At 45.6% G+C, this 13011-nt stretch overlaps 1 protein-coding gene across 4 annotated transcripts in view; it reads left to right on the forward strand.

The window, feature by feature from the left end:
- The first annotated feature begins 24 nt into the window (after positions 1–24).
- Positions 25–13011, forward strand: part of celsr2 (cadherin, EGF LAG seven-pass G-type receptor 2) — a 78653-nt gene continuing 65666 nt past the window's right edge. For all 4 annotated transcript variants that reach the window (XM_031819382.1, XM_031819423.1, XM_031819458.1 and 1 more), the window contains exon 1: positions 25–3892. In XM_031819382.1, coding sequence (XP_031675242.1) covers positions 334–3892 — 3559 coding nt within the window. In that variant the 5' untranslated portion in view covers positions 25–333. The remainder of the gene's footprint in view (positions 3893–13011) is intronic.

Raw genomic sequence — 13011 nt, forward strand, 5'->3', positions numbered from 1 at the left:
TGTGAGAACGTCCCCCTCCACTCCATCTCTTTCTATCTCTCTTTCTAACACACTGAAACAGGTTTATGGTAATGAGAAGCCTCAAGGCGCAGGGGTAGTTGGAGCCATTTTAATCATTCACGCGGATGGAGTGGTGGTGTCGGCTTGTTTGCATGGTGAGAAGCTTTGGCAAGCAAGGTGACTGCGGTTTCTCTCAATTCAATTGGATTAGCTACTGTATAGTAGTGAAAGCATGGATACGCGGCAACAAAAGGGAACGACTCGACTGAAAGTTTAAGGAAAGCGGCAGTAATTAGCCTACGTTCAAACCTGGTTGAACATCATCGTGGAGCAATGCCCGTCATTAAGTGGGATTTGTTGTTTATTATTTTCGGCTGGTTTGAACTAATTTCACTGTCGTATTGCTACAATGTACACATCAGTCAGGATGCGGAGCAGCGGACGGTGATTGCAAGTGTTGAACAGAGCGGGCCATGCACTTTGGATCAGGTAATCGCTCCTAAATTCTCAAAGACCTTTATTGAAACTGATGCGTCCGCGCGCGTTGTGTTCCTTTCAGGTAGTTTAAATTGTGCCTCGCTCAGCTCCAACCCTTTCACCGTGTACACTGTTGTGGACTGCATGAACAATGTCCCAGGGTTGAGGCACCTCCTCACAAGCCAGTATGATGTGTATGTTCACGGCAGGAACTGTTCAAGTAAACACAAAAGGAAATCACAATGGGACTTGGAGATCATCAGTTTGTTTAAAGCCCATAATCATCAGTTAGAATGCCACGAGTCTGGTACTGCGCTCCTCCGGGTATGGGATCTACTACCCGGCTCTCCAACCCACAGCAGTATGCACTGCAAGGTGATTCGGAGTTCGGAGTTATATTTTTCTGAGGGGCAGTTGTTTGTGTCCAAGACGCTGTGTTTGAAACACGACACACTTCTTGAGCTAGACTTACATTGTAACCAATACACAGGAGATGAGAGGGAATCCAGAGTGAACAGCATCTCAGTCCACTGGCGGGTGGGTCAAGGCTCCTTCAAACAGGGCCACTTGGGGAAGTTACTACAGCAGGCTGCCCAGTCTGAATCAGGCATTGTGAGCAGGAGCAAGAGGGCTGTTAACAGTAGCCCCCAGTTTCAGCCTCCTATGTACCAGGTGGCTGTGGCAGAGAATAAGCCAGCTGGAACTCCTGTAGTTGTTTTGAAGGCAGTAGATGTTGATGAGGGGGAGGCGGGCAGGCTGGAGTACTTCATAGAGGCCCTGTTTGACAGCCGCTCCAACAACCTATTTGCTGTGGACCCAGTCAATGGTGCAGTCTCCACTGTGGAGGTGCTGGATAGAGAGCAGAAGGACACCCATGTATTCCGTGTGACCGCTGTTGACCATGGCACTCCCCGCCGTACGGCCATGGCCACCCTCACCATCACAGTGAGTGACAGTAACGACCATGATCCCGTCTTTGAGCAACAGGACTACAAGGAGAGTGTTAGGGAGAACCTGGAGATCGGCTATGAGGTGCTGACCGTCAGGGCCACAGACGGAGACGCCCCGGTCAACGGTAACATCCTGTACCACGTCCTCAACAGCAACGGTTCGAACAATGTTTTTGAGATTGACTCCAGGTCGGGGGTGATCCGCACGAAGGGCCCAGTGGATAGAGAGATGGTGGAGGCCTACATGCTGTTGGTAGAGGCCAACGACCAGGGTCGTGACCCCGCCCCCCGCAGTGCCACCGCAACTGTTCACATTATTGTAGAGGATGACAATGATAATGCTCCCCAGTTCAGTGAAAAGCGATATGTGGTGCAGGTTCCGGAGGATATGGCACCCAACACAGAAATCCTGCAGGTGATTGCCACAGACCAGGACAGAGGGAGTAATGCCATGGTTCACTTCAGCATCATGAGTGGCAACACCAGGGGCCAGTTCTACATTGACGCCCAGACAGGCAAGATGGACCTGGTCAGTCAGTTGGACTACGAGGCTAACAAGGAATACACCATTCGCATCCGCGCTCAGGACGGGGGACGCCCGCCACTCTCCAACATCAGTGGCCTGGTAACGGTGCAGGTGCTGGATGTCAATGATAACACCCCCATTTTCGTCAGCACTCCCTTCCAGGCCACTGTGCTAGAGAATGTGCCGGTGGGTTACTCCATCATTCACATCCAGGCTGTTGATGCAGACTCTGGCGACAATTCTAGGCTGGAGTACCACCTAATTGAAACCATGCCCAACTTCCCATTCTCCATCAACAACAGCACTGGTTGGATAGTCGTAGCCGCTGATCTGGACAGGGAGAGCATGGACTTCTACAACTTTGGGGTGGAGGCCCGTGATCATGGCCACCCGGTGATGTCTTCCTCAGCTAGCGTTAGCATGACCATCCTTGACGTCAACGACAACAACCCAGAGTTCACACAGAGGTCATATTACATGCGCCTCAATGAGGATGCCATCGTGGGGACAAGCGTGGTGACGGTGTCTGCAGTGGACCAGGATATCAACAGTGTGGTGACGTATCAGATCTCCAGTGGGAACACCAGGAACAGGTTCTCCATCACCAGCCAGAGTGGAGGGGGCCTCATAACCCTGGCCCTGCCCCTTGACTACAAGCTGGAGCGCCAATACGTTCTAAGTGTCACTGCGTCTGACGGCACACTCTTCGACACCGCCAAGGTGTTCGTCAACGTCACTGACGCCAACACCCACAGGCCCGTGTTTCAGAGCTCCCATTACACCGTCAACATCAATGAGGACAGACCTGTTGGCACCACCGTTGTGGTGATCAGTGCTACAGATGAGGACACTGGGGAGAACGCACGTATAACCTACTTCATGGATGACAGCATCCCCCAGTTCGACATCGACTCCGACACAGGCGCTGTCACCACCCAGATGGAGCTGGACTATGAAGATCAGGTGTCCTACACGTTAGCCATCACGGCCCGGGACAACGGCATCCCACAGAAGTCTGACACCACCTACCTGGAGATCCTGGTGAATGATGTGAATGACAACTCTCCTCGGTTCCTCCGAGACCACTACCTAGGCTCTGTGATGGAGGACGTGCCAGTGTTTACCAGCGTCGTCCAGGTCTCTGCCACTGACCGAGACTCTGGCCTCAATGGACGTGTCTTCTACACTTTCCAGGGTGGAGAGGATGGCGATGGAGACTTCATAATTGAGTCCACCTCTGGTATTGTGCGAACGCTGCGTCGCCTGGACCGAGAGAACATGCCATTCTACAACCTGCAGGCCTTTGCTGTGGATAAAGGTGTTCCTGCTCTCAAGACGTCAGTGGACATCCAGGTGACCATTCTAGATGTCAATGACAACCCTCCTGTGTTTGAGAAGGATGAGTTTGACATATTTGTGGAGGAGAACAGCCCAATAGGCCTGGTAGTGGCCCACGTATCTGCCTCGGACCCAGATGAAGGGAGCAACGCCCAGATCATGTACCAGATAGTAGAGGGAAACATCCCAGAGGTGTTCCAGCTGGACATCTTCTCAGGAGAACTGACTGCTCTGACAGATCTCGACTACGAAACACGGTCAGAGTATGTCATCGTGGTCCAGGCCACCTCTGCCCCACTTGTCAGCCGTGCCATTGTGCACATCAAGCTGGTTGACAAGAATGACAATGTACCAGTGCTGAAAAACTTCCAGATCATCTTCAATAACTATGTCACTGACAAGTCCAGTAGCTTCCCCACAGGGGTGATCGGGCGGATCCCTGCCCATGACCCAGACGCCTCAGACCAGCTCCAGTACAGCTTTGAGGCTGGTAATGAGCTGAACCTGGTCATCCTGAACCAGAGCACGGGGGAGATCCGGCTGAGCCAGGCCCTGGACAACAACAGACCCCTGGAGGCCTCCATGAGGATATCTGTCTCAGGTAAGACTAACCCTGTCCTCAGTTGTTTTTAATACCTAGGCCCTTTTCTGGTATGCTTGTTGTTCCTACTTATGTTTTTCACTTGACCATTTTCAACATTACAATTTACGATATGTACTTTTTATGACACACTTTGACTGCCATAGCCACTTTTTTATGTATGACCTCCTCTGCTTCAGTGTTTCAATATTAAAACTTCATTAATTCAATATTAATCATGAGTTAAATTTAACATTCAGGGGGTAATCTTAGTGTGTCTCCTCAAGACTTATGTTTAATTTTTAGGGAGAAGTCATTTCTAGACTAGATTGTGCTTTTTTGCATCCGGGCAGGGAGATGGTCAGGAGATTTGTTTGGTTTACTAGTGCATTTTAGTTCATCTTCTTGGTTTGTTTTTATGTTATAGTGTTTGTCATCTTGTTAAAGAGCAGGCAGCCGTACCCAGGCCTGATGTAGATCAATGTGTTGTCCTAAACTGCTATTTAAATTCATCTGTGCATGTCTGCAGCTGGATGGCCTGCTCCTGTGGGAAATGCACTCCAGTAGATCTGTATCATTTTCTATAATTGGCCAACATAAAACCTTCATTTTCAGTGAGCACACAATATTTAATTCAATTATGGACTGTTTTATAGTCTGTGTTCTCACGCTATGATGACACGCTAATATGACATTTGATGTCAAACTAGGATAAAACAACATTTTTCCCATATATTTTGTATCACATGCCAGATTGGCATGATATTTCCCTAGTTACTCAGTCATTCTTTGTAATATCAGACAGAGCACGACACACCCTGTGTTTACATTGTTCTCTCAGCATTTGAATTGCCTTTGTTAACAAATATAGCATGAACCAAACATAGGCCTTATGGCTATATTTTATGCTAGACATAAATGGATGCCATGATGGACAGAGCCATCTATGAACATACACCTTTTAGACCGGAAAGTAATTCATTTTTGACTCACTGCAAAGATAAAGCTTTTACATTTGGAGAGTTCTAGTAGCCAGCTCATGGAAACCAGGGAGCTGCGTGGTCTTCTCTAACCTCGTGTTTGTCTTTGAGTTTGCGTGGTCTTCTCTAACCTCGTGTTTGTCTTTGAGTCTGCGTGGTCTTCTCTAACCTCGTGTTTGTCTTTGAGTTTGCGTGGTCTTCTCTAACCTCGTGTTTGTCTTTGAGTCTGCGTGGTCTTCTCTAACCTCGTGTTTGTCTTTGAGTCTGCGTGGTCTTCTCTAACCTCGTGTTTGTCTTTGAGTTTGCGTGGTCTTCTCTAACCTCGTGTTTGTCTTTGAGTCTGCGTGGTCTTCTCTAACCTCGTGTTTGTCTTTGAGTTTGCGTGGTCTTCTCTAACCTCGTGTTTGTCTTTGAGTCTGCGTGGTCTTCTCTAACCTCGTGTTTGTCTTTGAGTCTGCGTGGTCTTCTCTAACCTCGTGTTTGTCTTTGAGTCTGCGTGGTCTTCTCTAACCTCGTGTTTGTCTTTGAGTTTGCGTGGTCTTCTCTAACCTCGTGTTTGTCTTTGAGTTTGCGTGGTCTTCTCTAACCTCGTGTTTGTCTTTGAGTTTGCGTGGTCTTCTCTAACCTCGTGTTTGTCTTTGAGTCTGCGTGGTCTTCTCTAACCTCGTGTTTGTCTTTGAGTCTGCGTGGTCTTCTCTAACCTCGTGTTTGTCTTTGAGTCTGCGTGGTCTTCTCTAACCTCGTGTTTGTCTTTGAGTTTGCGTGGTCTTCTCTAACCTCGTGTTTGTCTTTGAGTTTGCGTGGTCTTCTCTAACCTCGTGTTTGTCTTTGAGTTTGCGTGGTCTTCTCTAACCTCGTGTTTGTCTTTGAGTTTGCGTGGTCTTCTCTAACCTCGTGTTTGTCTTTGAGTCTGCGTGGTCTTCTCTAACCTCGTGTTTGTCTTTGAGTTTGCGTGGTCTTCTCTAACCTCGTGTTTGTCTTTGAGTCTGCGTGGTCTTCTCTAACCTCGTGTTTGTCTTTGAGTCTGCACTGGTAATTTCACCTGTCAGCACTAATTACAGAGCATTTTATTTGCTACAAAATGTGACTAAACTTGAATCGCTGCAGGAGAGTTGGGAGAGAGATTTGTGGCCCTTGCTTTCTGGGAGCCAGGCTGTAGAGCTGGTTCCTTTATGGCCTTGGCTCTAATTAAAAGAGAGGAGCAACCGCAGCAAACGGCACCTTTTTAAATGTGGCACAGCTTCTCAGTCAGGGATTTGTCATCAAAGTGCCCATATAACTAGATAAAACAAGTTTAACCAGATGGATTCAAACTTTCCTATTTAAAAAAAAATCTTTACTCTGATGGATGCAGAGGTATAGTCTAATGTGAGAGGGTCAGATATCATCATGGAATGATTGGTGAATATAAGTATAGCATTCCTATTTTGAGTTATCTACTAGACCAATAGACAGTGCTAGGCTGGCTGAGTTGGTCCTGAGTGCCAGATACTATATGGTCAGCAGTGGGTAGCCATTCTAATGTATTGGAGCGCTGCTTTGTTTTTTGGTGTTTTTACTGCTTCTCCTCCCTGGAGCCTCTTTAATGGAGGAGTCCCCGGTGACAGATGAGATGGCTGTCTGTCTTTCTGGGAGACAATGGCGAGCGATCGATTCAGAGGCAGGCGAGAGGAGCTCATGCTAGGCCCTTGTTGGGGGCAACAGCTGTGACTCTACCAAGGACCAATTAGACGGCCGGCTTCTCGCCGCGTCCCGCACCTGCTGGGGTATGTGTGTCAATACCCCTCCGGGTGAAAGAGGGGAAGAAGGAGGGAGAGAGAGGTGGTTCATAGAAAGGATAGGAAAATCACATTGGTGTAAGATGGATAGAACTTGTGAAGATGCAGAGGTAATGAGAAAGTTAAATAAAGAGGGCTTATGGTAGAGAGATGGAGGAGGAGGAGGGAGAGACTTAAATGAACGGTACTGGTGCCTGCCTGTAGAATAGAAGTTGTTGACCCCAATTCTGAGAGCTCTTCCCTTGACGACTTCATATCCTTCCATTATCTTCCCATTATGCTCTCTGATTTATGAGGTGATGCCATATGATGGATGATTCCATTAACCCTAGCTAGTCTGTGATGAAATGCAACAGATCATATCCCTTCAACCACATAAATTATACTGCTAAGGTGCATCACTTCAGGTATATGTTGTTACTCTATCTAGATATGCTGAGGAACAACAAAAGGTCTGAAAAGGGTTGAAAAGAGCTATATACATCTCTATTATACTATTTAATCAGAGTGGTGCAGGGCTGAATAGCCTTTGATTGGCATGGTGGGTCCATATTGCACTCTTTGTAGCTGCTCAGATAGCAGCCCTGGCAATTATACATTTTAATTAATCCTTTGTTTAGCCAATTAGGAAGCCAGTTTTCAGCCATGGTGCTCCGCGTATGTCCCTTATCAATAAACTTGGGTACGAGATTTAACCTGGCTAATGTGCTGGATTAGATGTTCCATGTCACTGGCCGTTGGTGTTACAATCTCTGGATTAATTGCTGCTGCCCAGATTATGGTTGTAAATACATCTGATTACAGATTTGTGGGTAGACATTCCATGTCACTGGCTGTGGGTGTTAAAGTCTCTGGATTAATTGCTGCTGCCCAGATTACGGTTGTAAATACATCTGATTACAGATTTGTGGGTAGACATTCCATGTCACTGGCCGTGGGTGTTAAAATCTCTGGATTAATTGCTGCAGCCCAGATTACAGTTGTAAATACAGTTGATTACAGATTTGTGAGGATTGTTGGATCCTATTCTCCCTCCTGAGCTGAGCAACAGAACTGAAACCAGATCAGCCCAACCAGGAGTTGTACCAGGCTGGCAGATGGATAATTGATGTGGCAGAACCTGTGCACTGTTGCTCCAGCGTTGATATACTGCTGAGCTGATCTACTGCTGCTTCTTGCATGTGTGAGCTTGCATTAATGTGTGTGCTTGCATGAATGTGTGTGTGCTTTTGATGCTGAGGGGATTTATCTTCCTTCCTCTCATCCTCACTACTGAGTTTGATGGAATACTCTCCCTCTGTGTTCTTACCTGAATATCGTTCTAGAATAAACACCATGGTATTTACTTTGGAATGTTTGTTCCTTTGATGAAATGTGTGAAGGCAGATGCCTCTGTAGGCAACATACTGCACATACCCACTGTTATAGTCATCAGCACTGAGATGAAATGGTCAAGCTCTCCCCTCTGACTGAACATAGCAGCTTAATTTGCCTCAGAGTGCACGGCAAGGCATGCATGAGCTCATAGATGACATGCTAATAGCAAGCATGCTATATTGTCTACCTAGGTGGTCTCTGCCCCGGGAGGTACTGTCACTGGCTTTATCATCAGTAGTCAGTATACTGGGGATTTTCCATAGGGAAACTCCTCTCACCAAACCCTCTGTAGCATCACAGCTGACCCCTGACCTCAAACTGTTCTCAGTTCCAGTCTTGGTGAACTCCCTATGTCATCAGACTACACATTTATCGGTTTCACTAGGATTAAGGAAATGTGAAAGGAGTTGGATCTGAATTTGGAATTAGGACTAAGATGTTGACAACAGAATCAATTTCTGTAGTACATTGCATGATTATCTGTCACAAATCCTATTTCAAGACCATTACACATGCAAATATTGTTTGAAAAGACTAACTGCATTTACAATGTTCAGCTTGTTTTGAATATTGAAATATCTTATTTGAATGTGAGACAGTTCTCCCGACTCCCACACAGCCCAGGCAGCGAGTCCATATTCTGTGTTTTGTAAGGTGTCCATTTTCCCACTGTCACCATTCACCACACAACATAACAGGACAAGAGTGGACTTTTTTAGGAAGCCACTCATTCATCACATCTAAATTTGCGTCAAGCCAGTCCCAGTTTATGTAATTCAATTACAGTGTATTAAGACTGTCTGTTGTCTGTGTGATGGACTTCCTCTGTGGCTGGTTGCTGCCAGGGGACATGGTCTGACTGGCTCTAATATTAGCTGAGGTATGGATGAATGCACTAGTGTAGCAGTTTTTGTCTAGCCCTTCACCCCCCCCCCTTTATTTAACTAGGCAAGTCAGTTAAGAACAAATTCTTATTTTCAATGACGGCCTAGGAACAGTGGGTTATCTGCCTTGTTCAGGGGCAGAACGGTTAGTGTTTGAAGCCAATGGGTTTTCCCCATGACTACGCAGACATGGATAAAGGGGGAGCAAGAAGTTGAGAACTTGTGCTTATACTCAGAAATACCCTTGGCCTTTACACTGTCCCGCAATATGCCATACAATTTCCATGATGTAGCACCTGTCTGTTGGTGTGTATGTTTGTGCTGACTTGTCTGTAATGGCCCTTTATCTCTCTCCATACCTCTGTTGCCCCCCAAGAAGACATTAGTCACAGCCCTGCTTGGAATGTCTGTGGCACTTTGTCCACCACCTCTGCTCTTCACTCTAACATCACCTATCACCTTGATTCTTTCCCTCTTACATTCATCAGTCATGTATCCCTCCTCTTCTATCTCCCTGTGTCCATGATTCTCAGCAGCCTCTCAACAGCCCCCTTCCCCATCCTTTCAAGCTCCTCCACCCTCCTTCTTTTCTCCCCATTTCTTCTTTGACTGTTGTTCCCTCTTTCCCCTGTGAAAGGAAGAATGCATAAGATAAATGCTTTGTTAAGCACCCAGTTGTCATGGTGACCCCAGCAATGCCTGAGAAATTCCTGGTGGGTGGGGACAAGGGGCAAGGTCCCTTTGTGGAGGGAATATGGGGGGAGGGGCAGCACATAAGTTGTAAAGTGCAACAGGGTTACTTTTGAGCGAACTGTTGCCCTCTCCCGCTCCCCAGTGAAGGATAGATCCCAATGAGTCTTGCTTTGGACACAGGGGTCTGTGAGGCCAGCCACAGTGACCTGTCCTACTGCTTGACTGTTCTCTCTCACCATTAGACCTTTTTTTGAACGGGACAAACTATTTTGATACACACAATCTATTCTGCCGCTGTGTGGTTACCATTTTATGACTGACAAAACAATTGATTGCTTTAAGTTTGGAAAAGGTGACCTAAACCTTCAAGGCACTATTTGCCTTGGGTTGTCTTCTTGAACGATACCACTTTGTTATTTGTTTTTACGGTGAGAGAACAGAAGCTAACGTTTAATGGATGTCAACAGCTCAGAGGTCTGTAACCTCTCTGTGAAACCCTTACCAGAGTAAAGCACAGGGTGGGCAGGTTGTGTTGTCTAAACTTTTTGTTTTGTGACACAGATGTGTGGAGAGGGTATCTGATTTCCTTCCGTTGGCTGCTTTCTCTATGGGAGCGACTCCTTTGTGGGACTAGCCCCTCTCTCGCTCTCCCTCTTTCTCTCTCTGCTTTGTTGCTCTTACGGTCTAGATAAGCAGGGATGACATCATCCCAGTGTTTTGGATTAGAGCTGGTGCAAGGCTGGGCTTGGGTAGGGGTCAGGCCTGGTGGCATTATCACATATTGCAGGGTCATCTGTATTGTCCCCCACTATCACTGCAGACAATGGGGTGGGGAATTTAGCTCTGTCTGGGTCTGTACCCCTCTGTCTTTGTCCCCCTTGTTTGTTCTGGTCCTGTAGTCTTCAGGGGAGTCTGACCAGGCCTGCTAGCACCACCCTCAGAGTTTCTAAATCCAACAGTGTTGCGTATCCAGATACGCAACACTTCCAAGAATGCTTGCAACACAGACCAAGCAGACCAAGCCGGAGTTTGAGAAGTCAATGAGAGAAGTGAAAAATTCTCCCATAGTTGTTCATTAAAGAAACTAGAGCCAATGTCTTTTGTTGAACATGTTATTACTCCAACCTCATGAAATTGTCGAACTGACATGCTCTCATTTGTCAAAAACAACAGATTTGACGGCCTGCACATGCGTAGTTCGGTGCGAGACGTTTAACCCGATGACGTGTTTCTATGCATGAGCTTAGCTAGCCAACGTTGCCATGACATCGCGTACATGTGTGATCTGGGATTTCTAAGCTTATCTTCATACTGTACTGTCTTTGCCGCCATGTTGTTAAGGTATGAGTTGGTTACTTTCAGATTAATAAACAGTCTGGCGAAGATACAGTTTTTTTCCTGAAATACTTTTTTTTCTCCATAGATTAGATGTTTTTTTTATTCATAGCTCAGCCATCCACTGCATTGCCACACATTTCTGACCTGGGGTACTCTTTCTATTATGTATACAATAAAACCCCTTTACCACTCCTCCTCCTCCATCATTTGTAATTTTAGTCCGGTGGAGTAAAAAAATCTTTCACGTGAACATGTTTTGTTGCTCTAGTGCTGCTGTGAGCAACCGATATGTTTATTTAACAGATTGCTGACTTGCAAGCTACATTGCACTCATTTACCATCAAACCATCAAGAAATTATACAGTGACCTGGTTTCATGGGCTCCTTCCGAAGAGGGTAGAATGTCAGCATTGGGCCTTCAGGCTTTGGTAGTAGGTATGAAGAAATGGTTCCTAGTGTGTGCTGAAACTCATATGGTTATTAGCACCAATTAGGGTAGCATGACAATAATCTGAGGCCTTCCAACTAACTAGCCATATGTTTTTTTCTGGAGCCACGCCAATGACGATCTTGTGCCATCTAGGTTTGGTGGCATTGTTAGAAGATGTTCCAATTCAACTAGGCAGATTGTTTTCCTTAAGTGGCATGATTATCAGCCATGCCAAGAAGGACTGGGCAGAATCTGATTATTTTACATGTTTTGTTTCAACCACTTGCACAGCATTCAGGAATAAATTATTTTTTAACAAGGTCACCTCCATTATTTATTTTCAAATTGAGGTTTTCCAAGGGTATTATTGGCTGTTTCAGAATCTTTTTATAGTTTCAGGTTCACATTTTCTAAAATCTTAAACCATGGCTTAGAAAGCGTTAGACGACCCTGCAGTGGGTCATTGGTCACTGTTTGAGAGTCTCTACTATTTGAGAAATGTCTATAATATTGGATGTTGCCTATGTTTTTCAACTTAACCAGTCTTCTGTTTGAGTCACGTGACATTGATGGTCATGATCACGCCTGCATCCACATCACATCCATATTGAATGAGTATCAGTATGCTTGAATACCAGCCTTAGCATGCAGAGAAGTGGCCAAGCATGTCTCTTTACTACTTTTAATATGCAAATGTTGTGATTTGAACTGCACTGATCCTCTTCTTTGGTGCGTAGCTCTCTCATAACAAAATAATATCTGTGGAATGCTAGAGAATTAATTTATTTTGGTTTTAATACAGAGGAGAGTTGTCCACTGTGTCAGGCTGTAGTGCTTGGTGTCCAAAAAAACAGTAGGAACGGCCTAGCTCTACTTCGCCCAGATCAACCAGATCTCCCCTTGGGCTGTGAGAGTGAGACCCTGCATTATGTGGCTGCTTCAAAAATCTTCTTGATTAAAATGTCTGAGTGGTTTTAATTGTGCTCCAGAGGCCCTTTCTAATTCCAGCAGTTGAAGGAAATGTGAGGTTAGGTTGTGATGCTTTTGTTATTTTTAGATTTTCTCCTGACATAGTGTTTGGTTTGCTCTATAGGAGGAGAAAATGGATATCCAGTAATCATTCGGTAATTACACTTGATTGTTTTGATTGCCGGTTTGGATCAGATTTATGTATAGGGCTCCCGATTGCCACAGCGGTCTAAGGCACTGCATCTCTGTGCTAGAGACACTACAGACACCCTGGTTCGAATCCAGGCTGTATCACTACCGGCTGGGATTGGGAGAATTAAAATTTTAGATGTTGTCACTGGCCTACACACAATACCCAATAATGTCAAAGTGGAATTATGTTTTTATAAATGTTTACAAATTCATAAAAAATGAAAAGCTGAATTGTTTTGAATCGAGAAGTATTCAACCACTTGGCTATGGCAAGTCTAAATAAGTTCAGGAGTAAAAATGTGCTTAACAAGTTGTAGATTTTTTTTCCAATGACTACCACATCTCTGTACACCACACATACAATTATCTGTAAGGTCCTTCAGTTGAGCAGTGAATTTCAAACACAGACACAATCACAAAGACCAGGGATGTTTTCCAATGCCTTGCAAAGAAGAGCACCTATTGGTAGAAGGGTAAAAAAAAATTATACACACCTCCA

The sequence above is a fragment of the Oncorhynchus kisutch genome, linkage group LG1, assembly GCF_002021735.2.
Source record: "Oncorhynchus kisutch isolate 150728-3 linkage group LG1, Okis_V2, whole genome shotgun sequence".
NCBI classification, from domain to species: domain Eukaryota; kingdom Metazoa; phylum Chordata; class Actinopteri; order Salmoniformes; family Salmonidae; genus Oncorhynchus; species Oncorhynchus kisutch.